This window comes from Macaca thibetana, chromosome 18 (assembly GCF_024542745.1).
Source record: "Macaca thibetana thibetana isolate TM-01 chromosome 18, ASM2454274v1, whole genome shotgun sequence".
NCBI lineage: Eukaryota > Metazoa > Chordata > Mammalia > Primates > Cercopithecidae > Macaca > Macaca thibetana.
In genome coordinates this window covers 70,986,866-71,004,293 of record NC_065595.1, presented here as the reverse complement: position 1 = coordinate 71,004,293, position 17,428 = coordinate 70,986,866, and the positions used below count along the sequence as shown (strand labels likewise).

General features: G+C 43.2%; 1 protein-coding gene across 11 annotated transcripts in view; it reads right to left on the bottom strand.

The window, feature by feature from the left end:
- PIEZO2 (piezo type mechanosensitive ion channel component 2) overlaps window positions 1-17,428 on the bottom strand; it is a 465,650-nt gene that overhangs the window by 28,529 nt on the left and 419,693 nt on the right. For 10 of the 11 annotated variants that reach the window (XM_050767526.1, XM_050767528.1, XM_050767521.1 and 7 more), the window contains 5 exons: window positions 14,899-14,958; window positions 12,093-12,259; window positions 11,185-11,351; window positions 1,414-1,824; window positions 490-748 (listed from right to left, as the gene is read on the bottom strand). In XM_050767526.1, the coding sequence (XP_050623483.1) occupies window positions 490-748; window positions 1,414-1,824; window positions 11,185-11,351; window positions 12,093-12,259; window positions 14,899-14,958 (1,064 nt within the window). Of the gene's footprint in view, window positions 1-489; window positions 749-1,413; window positions 1,825-4,344; window positions 4,510-11,184; window positions 11,352-12,092; window positions 12,260-14,898; window positions 14,959-17,428 lie in introns of all 11 variants that reach the window. The other variant, XM_050767531.1, reaches the window with a different exon arrangement.

Sequence of the window (17,428 nt, the reverse complement as noted above, 5' to 3'; positions counted from 1 at the left end):
ATGAAAAGTATGTATGATATATTCAAACTACGTCCAAAGTGCCAGAAGATATCATTTAACACAGGGTCCATTCACTGAACCCCCTGTGACGCCAGGCATTGCGCTCGACTCTGCAGAAGCCTGTAGGCATCTCAGTGGTTAATATTGTAGGTCAGGCAACCAGGCTTCAAAAGTGTCCTCACCCCTCACCAGTTGGGCAACTTTGGCCATTTAATCTCATTGATACTGTGTCCTTATCTGTTAAAGGGGATTAAGCCAGTACCCACCGTATGTGAGGTGTGAAGTGTGAAAAGAGTTTTAGAATTGTGAGTGCTAGGTAACTGCTGCTGCTGACGATTTGTGTATCTAAGAATGTCTATGGAACTGCATGTTCCATGTGAAACTGGGATCAGGGCAAGCCCACCTCGAGAGAGGGCACAGGGACACAAGGTACGCTTGACCTTGCATAGCCGCCTGAAGCTATCCACAAGGGTCTGCGTCCAGGCCTACCTCGGTATAGACAATGGCCATCATCCAGAACCGGCGGCTGGGTCTGGGGACGGACAGCATGGCCCAGAGGAAGATGAGGATGGGAAGCAGGAGCGTGATCATGGAGGCAGAGACCATGTGGTTGAGGATGATCACGAAGTAGCACACCATTTCTGAGCGGGCCACCAGGGTATTGTACATGGCATAGAAGAGCAGCAGAAATCGGGGCTGCCCCACGTAGAATTTTTCGGACTCTTCAAGCTCATCATCGTGAAACATCCTGTTAAAGTAAACCACATGATAATATGTCTATCTTTTTTTTTTGAGACGGAGTTTTGCTCTTGTTGCCCAGGCTGGAGTGCAATGGCACGATCTTGACTCACCACAACCTCCGCCTCCCAGGCTCAAGGAATTCTCCTGCTTCAGCCTCCTGAGTACCTGGGATTACAGGTGCCCACCACCACGCACAGCTAATTTTTTCTTTTTTTTTATATTTTTAGTAGGGAGGGGGTTTCACTATGTAGGCCAGGCTGGCCTTTAACTCCCAACCGCCTCAGCTTCCCAAAGTGCTGGGATTACAGGTGTGAGCCACCATGCCCGGCCATGCCTGTCTTTAATTTCTCCAAATCACTGATTTTCATTTAGCACTATCCTCCCTGCTGTGTCCCCCACTTCCTATGTCCCCGTTTTTCCTTCAGAGACAACCTAATATCAGACTTTATGATAGAAAGAAATGTCAACACAAGGCTCTGGGTTTTGCTGGTTCTAGAACCAGTCATGGAGTTTGCTTTGTACTTGCAATGCAAAGAGTCTTGGAATTGTCTGTCTCCTCTCAGTATCTAGGTGAACTTTTTTCTGTATATGAATTTTTCTGTATACAGAATGAGGGCATATATTTAAGTGGCGATTCACGATACGTGTCTGACCTGCTCGCTGGACCCTTACTTGTTCAGCAGCAGCTCGCTGGCCGTCAGCTCATGCGTCAGGGGAGGTAAGATGCTGGACCCCAGCTTGTCGGTGCGGCTGTCGTCCGGGCTGACGGCCATGTGGTTCTTGCCTGCAGAGTCGTCCTGCGAGCCGAAGGACAGATGCTCGAAGCTCACAGCCTTGCTGTAGGAGGGTGGGGCCTCCACATCCCCGTCCAAGGTGGAGAACTGTGTCAGCTCTTCCTCTGGGGTGAGGCTGGCCTCCTCAGCACCCACGGCTCCCACATCGTACCCAGCAGCCTCGTACTCCTTGGCCTCCCTGGGCTCAGGCACCGTGCTCCCTGCCTCCTCCTCCTGCTCAGCCTCCACCTCCTCAATGGTCTCAGTGGTCCCCTGGCGTGAGTACAGCATGGTGCACTGCGTGGGCTCGCTGTTGGGAGAAAGGGTGGGCACAGAGCCCCTGTCTTAGCATCCACACTCCTGGGGCTCTTTCCCATTCCTGAGAGACCTCATCAGAACTCCTAAGGAAATGCCCCATTTTTTCCCCCTGCATTCCATCTGCTTTGTTCTTTCGGTATAATCACTCCTGTTCTGCAGACACTGCAAACAGCAGCCTCTCCAATGCAAATGTTGACAGTGCACACACACAGTTTAGAACCAGAGCCAGTCACATGGCTCTCAAAGAGCAGAACCCGCCCCCGTAACAAGTGTAGAGTATCCAGATTCACAGCCTCGGATTCCAGAGTCTGTTTCCATATCAGCAAAGTACAGTTTACCCACTGCTCTGTCTGCTTCAAGGCGGGGGCATCCCTGCAGGGGAGAAGCTCTGAAGGTTTTGACCAAGAGCTAAGTCTTAGCAAATAGCTATTCTACCCTGCATCCTGCACAACAGACTCACCTAGACCATGAGGGGGGAATGGGAATGATTAAACATTGGCTACACTGGACAGCTCTGTGCTTGATAAAACATGCCAGCCTTCTGTCATGTTTATTCTTCCTGCTTTTCCATCCTTTGCCTTTTTTGCATTTCTGTGCATCCCGTCTATGGAATCGCCACCCTCGTCCCAGCTCCCTGCACTGTGCCCAGGGCTTCCCCTTCCACACGGGACTCCAGCCACTCTCCCCCCACGCGAGCTCTCCTTGGCCCTTCTCCCTTCCAGCTGCCCACTCCACCCCAGGGTGCGCTTCTGTTCTTTCCTCCCGACTACTTTACTTATCTTCTCCTACCAGTTCCTCTTTGAGCGCTCCTTTTCCAGAAGCTTCTCTACTCTCATCCTCACTTCCTGCCTTTGGCGTTCTGTTCTTTTTTCTCGTATCCTTTGTCTCCTTCTTTTGTTCCTATATTCTTTTAACTTTCCCTGTCAGATCCATGCAGACAAGGTTGGCCAATGACAAGAGGGCAGCCAGTGACATTCATGGCTTGCTCTGCCTCAGACACATCCAGCCATGGAGGGGAGAGGGGCAAAATCCACCTGGAGACTGGGAATCTGTCTTGGATGTGGGAGGATGTGTTAGACTCTGAAATATGTACTCTTATCTGAATGGCATGTGTGACCACCTGGGTTCCATAAACACTGAGATTCTCAAATGCATAGACTGCACCCATGTTTCTTGTCACAGACACCAGTATGGACATATGGATGAGTGAACGAATGGATGAACCTTGGCACAGCCGTTCACGGCATCCTGTGACTGAAGAACCAGATGGGCCTGAGCTTTTGATGCCCGCTCAGGTGTTCAGAATCCCCAGGGCTGTGTCCTTGAGTGCGCACATCATGGAGGGGCTGCTGAAATGCCAGGCCAAACCCGATTTTTGCTAAGACTTACCTCAATTAGATATACCTCCTAGGAAGGCCATGCCATTGACCCATTGCCCAGGCAACTTCCAGACTACTGGAGCCAACCCCACACCAGGTCTCACGGCTATTAAGACCGTCATCAATCCTAATCATGCTCGCTTTGGTTTGGATCTCCTGTGGCACCAAGGGGCGGAGAGTACCTTCAGAGGTCAAGAAAATGGACTGGCATGGCAGGCACATGCCTGCCAGAGGACTTTGTCAAATGGCCAAGGCACTCCCATCAATGCCAGTGCCAGCGTACTGCAGGGCTGCACGGAGATATACAGCTGCCAGAGAAAAGAAGATGCCCTCTGACTTGCCACCGTGAGCAGTCAAAATGTAACTTGTTTTGGATTGGGCTGTTTTCATGTTAGGAGAAGCACAGTGTAGCTGCCGAGTTCAGTGTCTCCCCCGACCATCCTAAGGCAATTCAAAAAGAGTTTTCGGGTTGTATGCAAATAATTTTATTTCTAAATGAATACTGTTTTAGGGTAGGATTTCAGAGAACTTAAGCCACAGTAATTTTTTTCCCCAAAATAAAAGTTACAGGCTACAAAGGTGATGCACTCTGCTGCATAATATTCTTTTTAAAAACCAATGGTAAACTATATTCTGACTTTTATGTCAATTAGGCAAATAACATGCAGACTTATTCAATATTCACTGAAAATGACTACCTACGACAGATTTTTAGTTTTCTTCCTACTGCATGCATCTTTTGGTTAAATGATGAGAAGAAGTTTTCTACCTTCGCAAACAGAGTTCCCCCTTTGAGCAGTGCCCACAGAAGCTCTAAGTTATGGAGGAAACATGCGTATGTCTCTGAAAATGGAAAGTGTGAAATACTGAAAACATGGAGGAGAATGTTTGTGATACGGATTTTTAAAGAAACTCCTAACAGACAAAAACTAAAGAGCGGTTAGTTTAATATAATGCTGTCCTGAGAACAATTACATCTCAGAGAGGGCAGTGGTTATGCTTCTGTCAGTCATGCAGATTCTTAAAATAAAAATGAAATAAAAACATACGTCACAAGAACTTGTATTTGCAATGACATAAAGGGGGGAAGAGGTGATTAAAATGACAGAACAAAGCATGCACAAGTTAAGCACCTTGATGCTAAACTGCCACTGTCAGCTGATGAGGAGGACATATCCATGCTGAGCATTTTACGGAGCCTAGGCCGAGCACGCTCACTTGTTTTAGGAATTTCTTGTCCATCTAAATCATCAAGGGTGGACTGCCTTGAGAACAGCATGGTTGCTTCAGTGTAGCAGCTAGCAGCGCAAACAGTTACAGAAACACAGTGTTAAAACACCAAGTTGTACACATCAGGTTATACACGGATCGACTGACCAACACACTGCCATGCAGCGAACCACACATGACACCAACACCACCGACAAGGAAGGCCGCCGCAGCGGGGCTCGGGCGCGGGGAAGGACCTGTGTGCACAACCTTGAAACACACGAGCACTGGATTTTAAAAAACATATTGGCTAGTGACACGTTACAAAACGGAATCTCTGGGTGGGACTAAGAAATGACGAGTCCCAATATTTTTCTCACAAAGTATAATGTATATAATTATAACTTCATAACAGAGGATTTTTTTAAATGAAAGAAAATACGCTTTATTTGGAGCTTGCAGTCCTGAGTTAAGAGCATTTATTAACCAATTTGCTTAAAAAGAAATAACTGCTCATGTAGAATTTACATAAAATATTTCAATCTTTTTTTTTCTTTCTAAAACACAGTCTCCAGAATTAGAGAGGGGAAACTCAGGAATGACAACAAACTGAATTTTGCACCCCCGTTTTGGAGTGATATTCAGTTAAGCCAAATGAGATGCTCTGCGTGTAGTTGGGATGCTGGTTTAATATGCAGTGGATATAAACCAACATCAGAAATAAAATAAAAGGCTGTAAAGGAAAGAACAAAGGAACTTGAGCAATGGCAGGGTCATTTTGTCTGTTAACTTTTCATTTTGCCTAATTTTTCTTCTGGATCATGTTTTAGGGCTTGGTGGATGCCATGATGGAGAGAACCCACTGCCTAAAATCCTCATCTCCTGGTACCCAATGGAGCAGTGACTGGCGAAGGAGGATGGCAGATCCAGGCCTAGGATGCTGCTGGGTGAGGATGCTCATGAGAGGAAGCACACAGAGGTGTGACACAGGCATCGTTTCAGTTCCCACACATGGTTCAACCCCAAAGAGGGACAGATAGCCCAAAGATCCTCTAGAGAAAGCAACCGGAATACTTATCTTCCAACTTGAGTGCTCATGGGCTGGCTGACCCAGGGAACAGAAACAGACCCTTAGAGATACAGGATGCCTGATTTCCAGGCTGAACGTGGTAGGCTGAATACTGTCATCAAGTGAACTCACTTAGGAGAGTACTAGGTGCCTGGCCTGCACGGCCATACACTGTCAGTCAAGGATCCTGAGGCAGGATGGAAGATATTCAGGATGCAGTGACCACTGCAGGCCTGGGAGGAGCGAATTTGAGTTACTCACTCATGGAACCTGTTAAAAGAGTTTTTCACGTCCCACGTGCTGGAGCACAAGCCATAACTGCTTCAGTGGGGCTGGCCATGCTGCTGTGCATGTCACAGCTACGTGGCCAAGACAGGGGCAGGCAGTGAGGGCGATAAGCCTGTGAGCAACAAAAATACTCTCTAATAAGGACATGGAGGCTGGTTTTGCTTTGTTTTGTTTTGTTTTGCCCCAACTCCTTTAGATGTCACCATGTCACCATGTCCTGGATAAAATGAGGAGACAATGACAAGATAAATAGAACAGCATTGGATGAACACAGTGAGGACTAGGATGCTGACATTAACTGGATGTTGGGTTTTAGACGAATCAGTGCCCCTTTCTGGGGCCCCAATTTTATGTTTCTGGATGAGGGGACTTTGCACTTCTGTATTTCATTTAATATTTACAGAGATGTAACCCCATAGCCTGTGCAGTCTCCTGCAGCTTTGCTCAGGTTTTCTTCATGGGAACTGATGGTTCTAATTCAAAAGCCCTGTTTATCTTGTTAACTCTTGGATGGAGTTCTCAGAACCTACAAAATCCCACACAGCTGGGTTCCCTGTAGGACAACTAATACGTCACCCAATCCAGGACAGTTTAAAAGTGAATAGGAAGGGGAGGAAATGTATAAAAATAGGCCCAGACAGCAGGCCCAAGGGGATGGCTGCCATCACCTGCCTGATGGGCCCCCCGCTGCGAGCACCCCAGGAACACATGGCAACCCCTCAGAGGACATATTTAAAATATTAACCACCTCCTACCTGGGAATGCCCCTCAGAACGTTAACTAACGTTTTCTGTAGCAATTTAAGCTAATATATTTTCTAGGAAAGTAGATGTTATCTGATTACATAAAGCAACCATTAAAAAATGTTTGCCATTTTACATCTGGATTTGAAAGAAACCGTGACTCTTCTCTAAGTCAAAGGGACTACAAATCCACCTGTTAGGATCCCACCCAGACTCCGTCTACTGTCTGCTTAAAGGTAAAATTCATGCCACTGGCCTCGGAGCAGGGGCCACGAAGGGCGCTGGCCACACTGGGTGAGCCTAACCTCACTGGGAGTGGCAGCCTCCTGGCCACCAGACCCTTCCCAGTGACTTCCCCCGCAGAACTTCTTCTAGGGAGGGTTACTACCTTTCCAGCAATCAGCGTGGCTTCCTGGAGACTACAGTGTAGACAAATGATTATTTGGAAATTTGAAAGTTTCTAAAGCCTAGAAATATGGCTCACTGCAGAAAAGGGCAACTGTGGTAAATCCTTTACTGGCAACAAGATCGGCCCTATTCTGTCTCCCCTTTCTTTAGGTTGAGAAACAAAATAAAAATACATTAAAACCTAATTCTAAAGGTGCTGGTTTCCTACTAGTTATTGTATTTACTGACTGACCATTTTAAAATTGCGGGGGGGGGATATTTTGACAGTCTTTGTCAAAAAGCAATCGATGGATTTAAATATCTCCTAACTCACAATTTTTTATCAAGAGTGTGGTTTCCTATTTGCAACCTTAGGTCAGATTTAAAGGCAGTTACTTGATTTTATTTTAACCAGTTGTTTTTCCTGCTTAATTGTGATTTATAATATTTAATTTCTTAATGGGACATATTGTCCATTGTTACGCAGTTAAATGTCATAAAGATAGGATTCACCTATGTTTACTTTATGAAAAATTTATTTTCAATTCACCTCTGAATATTCTCTGAGGCCACTGATTCAGAGTTTGGTTCTAGAGCATCTGTTTTCAAACCAGGCTCACGTGTGATACTCAGGAGGTCTATAAAATCCTTGAGATGGTGTGAAAAAAATTTTTATCTTTGTATGATTTTTCCCTGTGGGAGACTACTTCATGAAATTTCAAAAGAGGTTCATTAAAAATGTCACCAATTACTGTTAGAGTCATCACAAATTAATGAAGAAAGGCTATTCTATTCGTTACCCATTTCACTTGCCACATTTGGAGATTCAGGTAACAAAAAAATCTCTGTGTATTACAAAATGAACCTAGAAGGGAGGTTAAAATAAGGCATTTGAAAAATTTTACAAATCACATGACGGGGCAGCATATTTTCTTGAAGAAAGATGCAAAGGTGCAGTACTCAAAGTCAATGCTACGCATGTATATGATCGTATTCTTCACTGCGTGGGAGGGAACGATTCCAGTTGAATATGATCATGACTTTCGGTTAAGTTCCCTAGAGCTGTCTGAACCTTTTATTTTAGAATTTAAAAGTAATAAAGACATAGTTTGGATCAGACCCAGTCCATAATGGATATATACAGAGCAGTACAGTCCAAAGCTGAGAGCAGTGGGATGCGTGTGAATGTTACACAAAAATAAATGAACAAATCAAAGAAACATCATTTGGGACATGTACGTGTAGAGAATCTCAGCATTTCTTTCACCCTATCATGCTCTTGTTTTTCGAAAAACGGTTGTTTGATCATGAATAGTTCCTACAGTGGGTAGATTTAGAAATGTTTAGATACCCAATATCCCTTTGTTCACCCTGTAACTAGGAAGCAGCACCAGTCAGCATCTCGAGTGCTCACTACCTTTGGACAAATCTAGGCTCCCCACCCACCCTGCTGCACAAACCTGTAGGCTGTCACAGACCTGCCCATGCAGGGTCCCTGTAGGATTAAGGGAGGACCTAGCTGGACTACTTAAGAACTTAGGTAACCTGGGGCTAGACATGGATTTTAAGTTTTATCATTAAAATGAATTAAGTGCACTGAATTAAATTAAAGAGAGAATGATTCAGTTTAAATACAACGATCAATTGATTGTTGCAATAAGAATGAATTTAATACTTCTGGAAGCTTCTAAGTAGAACAGTTCTAATAGTTTTCAAAAAATAAAAATAAAATTCAAACTAAAGAATGACTTTTGTCTGAATGGAATCTGTCAAAGAAGACGACAGAAGCTCCCCTTTCAAAATGTTGATTGTGGGAGGTTTCCAGGAAGACACAATGAGACTCTGGTAACACTCACCAGTGGAAGAACATGATATTAAAAGTTCTCTTTGTAACTTTTGATATTACTAATGGTTTCAGAAATTAATAATTGAGAAATATGCATATTCTTGGGTAGAAAGAAACTGAAAAATAAAGTTTTACGATGACATAGTTTTCTAATAATCAATTATTTTATTCTATGAATTAAAGCTTTAAACTGAATCTCCATTAGGAAATAAATGTTTGACCTTGAAATCATAAAGAGTTTCTGTCCTAAATGTTTCTTCTTTCCACAAAAATATACAATAGATGAAATGTCTGTCTTTGAAACTCATAAATAAGCAAAGATTATTAACAAATTAAAAGAAAAATATAGTCTCTTTTATTATCCCTCAAAAGATTTTAAAAGAATCAATACCTATTTTAGGGGGGCAGGCAGGGATATATCCATGCACAGTGTTATTTGCACAAATATGACTTCTAAATCAATCTAGGCATGAATGCATATATTTTAAATTAGGCTTAGCATACATCTTATTTTAAAACTTGGATTTTTACAAAATATATGTATATATTTTATTGTGTATATATTTCACCAAGATCTTTTCTTTTTTTTTTTTTTTTTTTTTTGAGACGGAGTCTCGCTCTGTCGCCCAGACTGGAGTGCAGTGGCGCGATCTCGGCTCACTGCAAGCTCCGCCTCCCGGGTTCACGCCATTCTCCTGCCTCAGCCTCCGGAGTAGCTGGGACTACAGGCGCCCGCCACCACGCCCGACTAATTTCTTTTTGTATTTTTAGTAGAGACGGGGTTTCACCGTGTTAGCCAGGATGGTCTCGATCTCCTGACCTCGTGATCCGCCCGCCTCGGCCTCCCAAAGTGTTGGGATTACAGGCTTGAGCCACCGCGCCCGGCCACAAAGATCTTTTCATACCAATAAATATGGACCTGCATCAATAATAATTATTGGGTAGCAAAATAATAGGCATAATTAGAGAGGCTCAAATACAGGAATGCAGCAACAGTTAAACAGCACTTTAGAGTAAAACTTTTTTTTTTTTTTTTACCCATATCTCCTCACTCAGTCCAATGTCCAGTTGTCTATTTTGGGTTTGGTATCAATAAAATGGTCTCAGCTCCCTTCTATTTCATCTGGAAATACATCCAGCAATTGTGAAGGACAAATACTTTTCCAGGTCATTAGTGCCTTGCTATAAAGTGTGACTCTAAAGCCATCCAGGAGTTTCTGACCAGCAGTCAGAGACACCAATCTCTACTGTCCTCCCCAGGGCAGCATTTAAGGAGGTAATGGCCTTATCTCAGTTCTTCCTAGGCTAAACCATTTAGGGGACTACTCTTATCTTTATATGCCTCTCCCAGAATCGCCCAGGGCTTGGCAAAGAATAGCTGATACTCCACAAGTTTCATGAAAAAAGCAAAACATGAATGTTCTCGGTGACACAATTCTTTACCTGTGAAGGTGGCTATAAGGTGTAATTCACTCGTTCTAGTTCTTCACCCTAAACAAGGCAATTTTACGTCCTAAGACAGGGACTTCTGCTTTCACTTAGAATCTAGCTCTGTACAATTGTCACCAGCTACCTAGAGCACTGCGATGCAAAGAATTCTGAGGCTCTTCTGGGACAGGCAGTAAGCTGGCCTGTGGTGCAGGAAGAGACAATGAGAGACGGCACACTAGGGTGGTTGAGAGCTTGGGTTCTGAGCTAAACCACATGATTTTGGATTATGGGTCCGCTTTTATGTACATCCTAGCTGTGTGACTTTGGGTATGTTTCTTAATCTCTCTGTCACTGAATTCTGTCTTTGCAAAACAGGGATAATAATAGCATGCATCTCGCAGGGTCTTAGAGGATAAATTGAGGTAACCCAGGTACAGTGCTTAGTGCTGGCCCCTGGCGAATCCATTAGTACTGTGTCATTTGATAATCCTGTTGTGAAACAATGCATACGATAGTAAACTCAGAGAAGATAGAAGCTAACAGAATACTTTTTGGGAATTTTTATTACAAACCTTAAGGTAACAATTCTGAAGGGAAAGATCAAAGATGGCAACAGAAGTAGAAGACCCTAATGCAGAAGACACTTCGTGCATCAGCTAGCTTGAAAGGCAATAAAGATGTAACCCTTGACACAAACAGTAACTCTGGGGTTGGGAGGGATCATTCTTCCTTGCCTCCAGCTTGGAAATCTCTATACCGTGCCTTTGGGTCATACAGATATAGCTAATCCTGTCTTACTGATACCAGCTTTTATCTGGTTCCTTCTAGGCAAGGACAATGTTCCTTATAGTTGTTGTACAGATGGTGACAGCTGGAAGAGGGTGGGGGTCCATGCATGGTTTTGATTAACTTTCACCTCACACATTCATTTCTTATATTTGATGACATTCACCTCATTTACCTTTGTCAAAAGTAAACCCATTGTTAGAAAGTGAAATACCTGGAGATACTGTCATGTGAATCTAAACTATCCATCCTGTGGGCTGTCTGTGCACCTGAAGCAGCTCCGGGTCGCTCGTCAATGGTGTCCAGTCCCGACTCTCTGGAAAGGTTCATGATGTGGTTCTGATAGTACATGTGGATGCTCTCCCGAGTCGGAACGTTGCCCTGAGGAGAACGAGACATTGCCACCGTTCCTATGGAGGCGCCTGCCTGTACAGCCACCCCGCATTTCTCAGCGCAGACAGCTTTTCATACCCAAGCATGCCTGGATAAGGATTAGGACCATGCTAGGCAAGTGGGGATTGACGTCGACTCATTTCATAAGTGGTTTCCAACATTACTAGGTAGATCTAAGTAAGTGTCTTCTTATAGGTAGATAATTTTGCTAATCATAGTAACTTTTCAAGAAATGAACTATTATTTTTAATTACAATCTTTAAACCATATATTTTGTTGTTCTGCGTATGTCCTATGTTTTCTTATAAAAAAGTTTCAGATCAAACTTTCCAGACTTCAGTGTTCAGGAGGAAGAAAAAAAAACACCACTTTCTACACTTTCCAGAATAAAACTATAATTATTGATTAACTATACGGATACAGAACAAGGCAATGTCTGTACACCTGCAAACTGTGGTGAGGGGAGGGATAGGATGAATAAAGTTGCCCTTCTGTGATGTATGTGTGTGTGTGTGTGTGCACGCGTGTATGTGGTGCACGTGCAAGCACATTTAATTATTTTAATTCTTAGTGTGGAATAGATTTAAATATACAGAAAAGCAAAGGGGTTATGCAACAACTGCCTGGAAAGAAAGGGTTTTGTCTTATCCTACCTGGAGTTTTGGACATTGACTTTTAATGTCTTCTTAATGTGGGAAGGAGCAAAAAGAATTGCACTAGCAGTATTACCTTCTTAATTTCTCTGGTCAGCATGCATCGCTCAATTCTCAGAACTGTAGATATATCAATATGCTCCCTTGAAATGGAGTTAAGCCAAGTGGTGAAACTGTCCACTGTTGCCAGAAATAGGACCCAGGTAAATTTCAAAATATTAAATATCCTCTTGATGATATTGTCTAGGAGAAAGAAAAGCAACAAGATGCTAAAGGAACAAAATACCATTGATTTTGCTTTTGTGCAGAACAGCGATGTTTTACCAAAAATTGGACCTGGCTCTTGCCCTGTGCATCTAAAAGGCATGTGACTCAGATACTCATCACGCACAGAGGAGAGCTGCCATGCAGGAAGCTCTCGTGGGGCTTTGCACACATGCAGTGGCAGACCACATCAGGATAGAACTTGTAATCTTTAGTGGAAATAGCAGGCAGAGCAGCTCCCTATGAGCTGACCCTGAACAACATGGGTTTGAACTGCGTGGATTGTTTTCAGTAAAATTACACCAAACGTGCCTGCGTCTCCCGCTTCCCCTTCCACCTTCTCTCCTCCACCTTTTCTGCGTCTGCCACCCGAGACAGCAAAACCAACCCTTCTCCTTCCTCCTCCTCCTCAGCCCACTCGAGGGCAAGACGACGAGGATGAAGAGCTTTATGATGGTCCGCTTCCAGTTACTGAATAGCAACTATATTTTCTCTTCTTTCTGATTTTCTTCATGACATTTTCTCTAGCTTCCTTACACAATATCTGCATATAGTGACATCTGATGTTCTGTGTGAGAATGTTTCCCGCCTGTGCTGTCACTACCTTGGCGACGCCTAAACCTCCTTGAAACTGTGTCACACCTAACAGTCTTCCATGAGGTATGTTTAGGAAGCAAGGAAAGGAGAGGGTATCTTTTGCTGACAAGGAGGCACAGGAAGAGAACGGCCGCTGCTTGAAGCTGAATGAAGCGAGTCGCTGTGGCCACTGAAGAGGAGATGCCACGAGCACCGACGTTTCCCTCTCCACCCCTCCGCACATCCTCTACAAAATCTCAAGCAAGGTATGTATTTCTCACACTCGTTCGGATCGAGTCTCTAGCTGCTCTGTGTAGACACAAAGGTATGTATTTCTCACACTCGTTCGGATTGAGCCTCTAGCTGCTCTGTGTAGACACAAAGGTATGTATTTCTCACACTCGTTCGGATCGAGCCTCTAGCTGCTCTGTGTAGACACAAAGGGGAAGCTTGGCTCTGGAGGATGAAAGGCTGGGAGTTACACCCATCAATGAACTTGAGCAGCTCCTTATATTTTCAACACGTATTTTTCTTGTTTTCACAATTGTTTTCTTAGAAAGGATGAAGATGAACGTTATTACCGCATGGTTTTGCTATGGTAGGCCTGATGGTAAGGCTGCAGCCGCTGCACTGGGGACGTGAGTGACGTGTGCTTTGTGAACCTGGGTGACGACTCACCAACAGGGAAAGTGAGGACTCGAGTTTAACTACAGGGGCAGGAGGACACCAGTGGTTAAGAGCACACACTCTGGATTCAGACTCCTTGGGTTCAAATCCCAACTCCACTCTTTAGTAGTTACATAGGGTTGGTTAATACAACTAAGAGATTAAGCTGGTTAATCTCTCTCTGCCTCAGTTCCCTGTTTTGAGAGGGTTAAACTAGTTAATATACTCCAAACTCTCAAAAAAGTGCCTGAAAAACAAGACACGTGATCTGAAGTGTTGGCTGCTGTTACGGTGTGAGGCTTTGCAGCAATAAGAGTGTCCAATTACCAAAACTGGAAGTCTGGGTTTGAGGACTGGCACAGCGGAGGGCATTAGGTGGCCTTCAGTAAGTCTCCTTTCGTGCCAGCAGAGGGCAGGCTTGGAAGCATTTGTGTGGGGACACAAAGAGCCTGACGCCTGGTCTGCTGATAGACAACTGCACAGCACTCCAAAGCAGACGAAGAAATGGCATGACTAGAAAGGGCTAGAGAGCATCGAGTTCATTTCATTTGGAGGCTTTTGCCTTTTTTTCTTCCTGCATAAAGATACCTTCCTCCAAATCACATACTATGAGGAGCCCAGATGGCACTGTGGCTGGATCGGGAGTTAGAAGACAAGGGTTCTCTCCCTGACTCTTACCTGTGGAATCCAGAACAAGTCACCAACCCACTGAGCCTGGTTTTCTTCTCCTAAAATGAAGAGTTTGACCCTAACCTTCCAGTGTATCTCTAATTTCCCCAGTCCTACTTACCTCTCATTTACCTCCTCCTTTCTGTGTTTTTAAAAAATAATTGCCAGTACTTTTCGTTTCTGACGGCTTCCATGGGACATTAAGAATTTGCTCCCTAAAAGCCTCTTTCATAGATGCTGGCATAAAGGAATTTACAAACTGAAACTAATTCAACATTTTATCCAACTGCGTAAAGTCCAGACCTACTTTTAAGAGTCATTTTGTGGCCGGGCGCGGTGGCTCAAGCCTGCAATCCCAGCACTTTGGGAGGCCGAGGCGGGCAGATCACAAGGTCAGGAGATCGAGACCATCCTGGCCAACACGGTGAAACCTCGTCTCTACTAAAATCTTCAAAAAACTAGCTGGGCATGGTGGTGGCGCCTGTAGTCCCAGCTACTTGGGAGGCTGAGGCAGGAGAATGGCATGAACCCGGGAGGCGGAGCTTGCAGTGAGCCGAGATCGCGTCACTGCACTCCAGCCTGGGCGACAGAGCGAGACTCCATCTCAAAAAAAAAAAAAAAAAAAAAGGTCATTTTGCAATTTCAGTGGAGATGAGATTCCAAGGGATACTGATTATTTTCGCTCATATTTATCTTTATTTTGTTACCTGGTCCATCAGATTTCTTTTTGATTGGTTCATCCTCCCGATCTTCCCATTCCACGGGACCTGCCAAGTGTGTTCAATAAAGATGAGTTAAATTCCATTTAGGGTGAATTAAATGCCAGTGTTACTCTTCTAGATTAAAAGGAATTTTATAATTAACTCCAGGACATTCTGTCTATTTTAAGAGTTCCTCGGGAAAATTTGCTCGAATTCATAGCTCTTAGATTATTTTACTCCATGCCAGCATAAAAATTATGTAAACCAAGGACGTGTAAACTACATTCACTGGTGGTACTGGCCAGTACTGGTGGGCTGACTATTGTCAAATGGCCTGTGAGTTCAGAATGGCTTTTATATTTTTAATAGTTGAAAAATCTAAAGGAGAATAATATTTGGTGCATGTAAAAATTATGTGAAATTCGAATTTAACAGTCATGCCCATTTGTCTGTATATTGTCTATAGCTGCTTTTTCCCTATAATGGTAGATTTGAGTTGCACACAGACTTCATGAATAGTAAACCTTAAAATATTTACTATCAACGCCAGGTGCAGAGGCTCATGCCTGTAGCCCCAGCACTTTGGGAGGCTGAGGAGAGAGGACAGCCTGAGCCCAGGAGTTTGAGACTAGCCTGGGCAACATAGTGAGACCTCGTCTCTACAGAAAATCAAAATATTAGCTGGGTGTGGTGGCACACACCTGTAGTCCCAGCTATTTGAGAGGCTGAGGGTGGGAGGATTGCTTGAACCTGGGAGCCATGATTGTGCCACTGTACTCCAATCTGGGCAAAAGAGTGAGACCTTGTCTTAAATAAATAAATAAATAAATTTGCTATGAGGTTCTTTATAGAAAATATTTGTCATATCTTAAAATGACATTATAGGATTTCATTTCATTTCATATCCTCTTATTTAAGGCTAAAATGATCTAGCAAGTAAAAGTGCAGGATAGCCAGTTAAATTTGAATGTAAGATAAACAAGAAATTTTAAATTTCAGAAAATGTAAATGTATATTTAGGAGATTCCTTACAAGCACAAATTGTGTCATGGTAAAGTCTGGGATTCTGGTGTGCCCATCACCAAATGGCAAACATTGTACCAACAGGTAATTTTTCAACCCTCAACTCCCCTCTCCCCAACTCTCCCGCATTTGATTATCTCCAGTGTCTATGACTGCCCTCCCTCTGGATGCCCATGTGTACCCACTGTTTAGCTCCCACTGATAAGTGAGAACATGAGGTATTTGACTTTCTGTTTCTGCATTATTTCATTAGGATAATGAACTCCAGCTCCATCCATGTAGCTGTAGAAGATATGACTTCATTCATTTTTATGGCTAAGTAGTATTCCATGACATACACATATATCACATTTTCTTTTTCCAGTCCTTCGTTGATGGACAGTTAGGTTGATTACATATTTATGCTACTGTGAATAGTGCTGCAATAAACATGTGAGTGCAGGTACCTTTTGGATACAATAATTTTCTTCCCTTTGAATATGTATGTAGTAGTGGGACTGCCGGATTGAAGGGTAGTTCTGTGTTTAGTTCTTTAAGAAATCTTCATTTTTTTTGAGGGTTTAATTTTATTTATTTGGGTACCAGTGATTGATTCCAAATAAACCTTTTTACAAAAAGGATCTAAGGTGGTTTATGGCTACATATGAAATATAACAGGATAACAGGTAGATGAGAAAGTAAAATGAAAAAATCAGGTTAGGAGACACAAAATAGACCCAGGGATGAGGCTAGAACATTTATAATTTGGTGTTGATGCTGTCATCTGATAGGGCATGTTGCTCATACTGTTGCTCTGAGGGAGTGCCTCTTGAGAATTTTCAAATAATGATGTGAAGTTTGAGGTATATATTTTAAATCTTTGTATTTTTAAAGTATAAGTATGTTCCATGAAATATGTCCAGATTATACTTAAGCTAAACATTGTTTGTTATGTTAAAAACTCAAATGGGGCTTCATATATAGAGAATATATATGTATATATATGTATATATGAATATACACATATATATACACACATGAAGCCCAGGAAATATGTAGAGAATATATATGTCCTATATATATTCTCTGTGTGTATATATATCTCTAATATATATATGTCCTATATATATATTCTGCCTGTGTGTGTGCGTGTGTGTATATATATATGTATATATATATATATATATATTAGAGTCAGGTCTTACTCTGTTGCCCAGGTTGGACTGCAATGGTGTGATCGTAGCTCACTGCAGCCTTGACCTCCAGGGCCCAAGTGATCCTCCCTCCTCAGCCTTCCAAGTAGCTAGGACTACAAGTGTACAACACCACACCTGACTATATTAAGAAAAAATCTTTTTAGAGGTGTTGCCCAGGCTGGTCTCAAACTGCTGGTCTCAAGTGATCCTTCTACCGCAGAGTCCCAAGTTGCTGAAATTACAGGCGTGAGCCACAGCTCCTGGCTCAGCTTCCTGCATTTTATCTGGTAACCCTATCTAAGGTCATTCATGATCTGACTCCAAGAATCTTCTCAAAC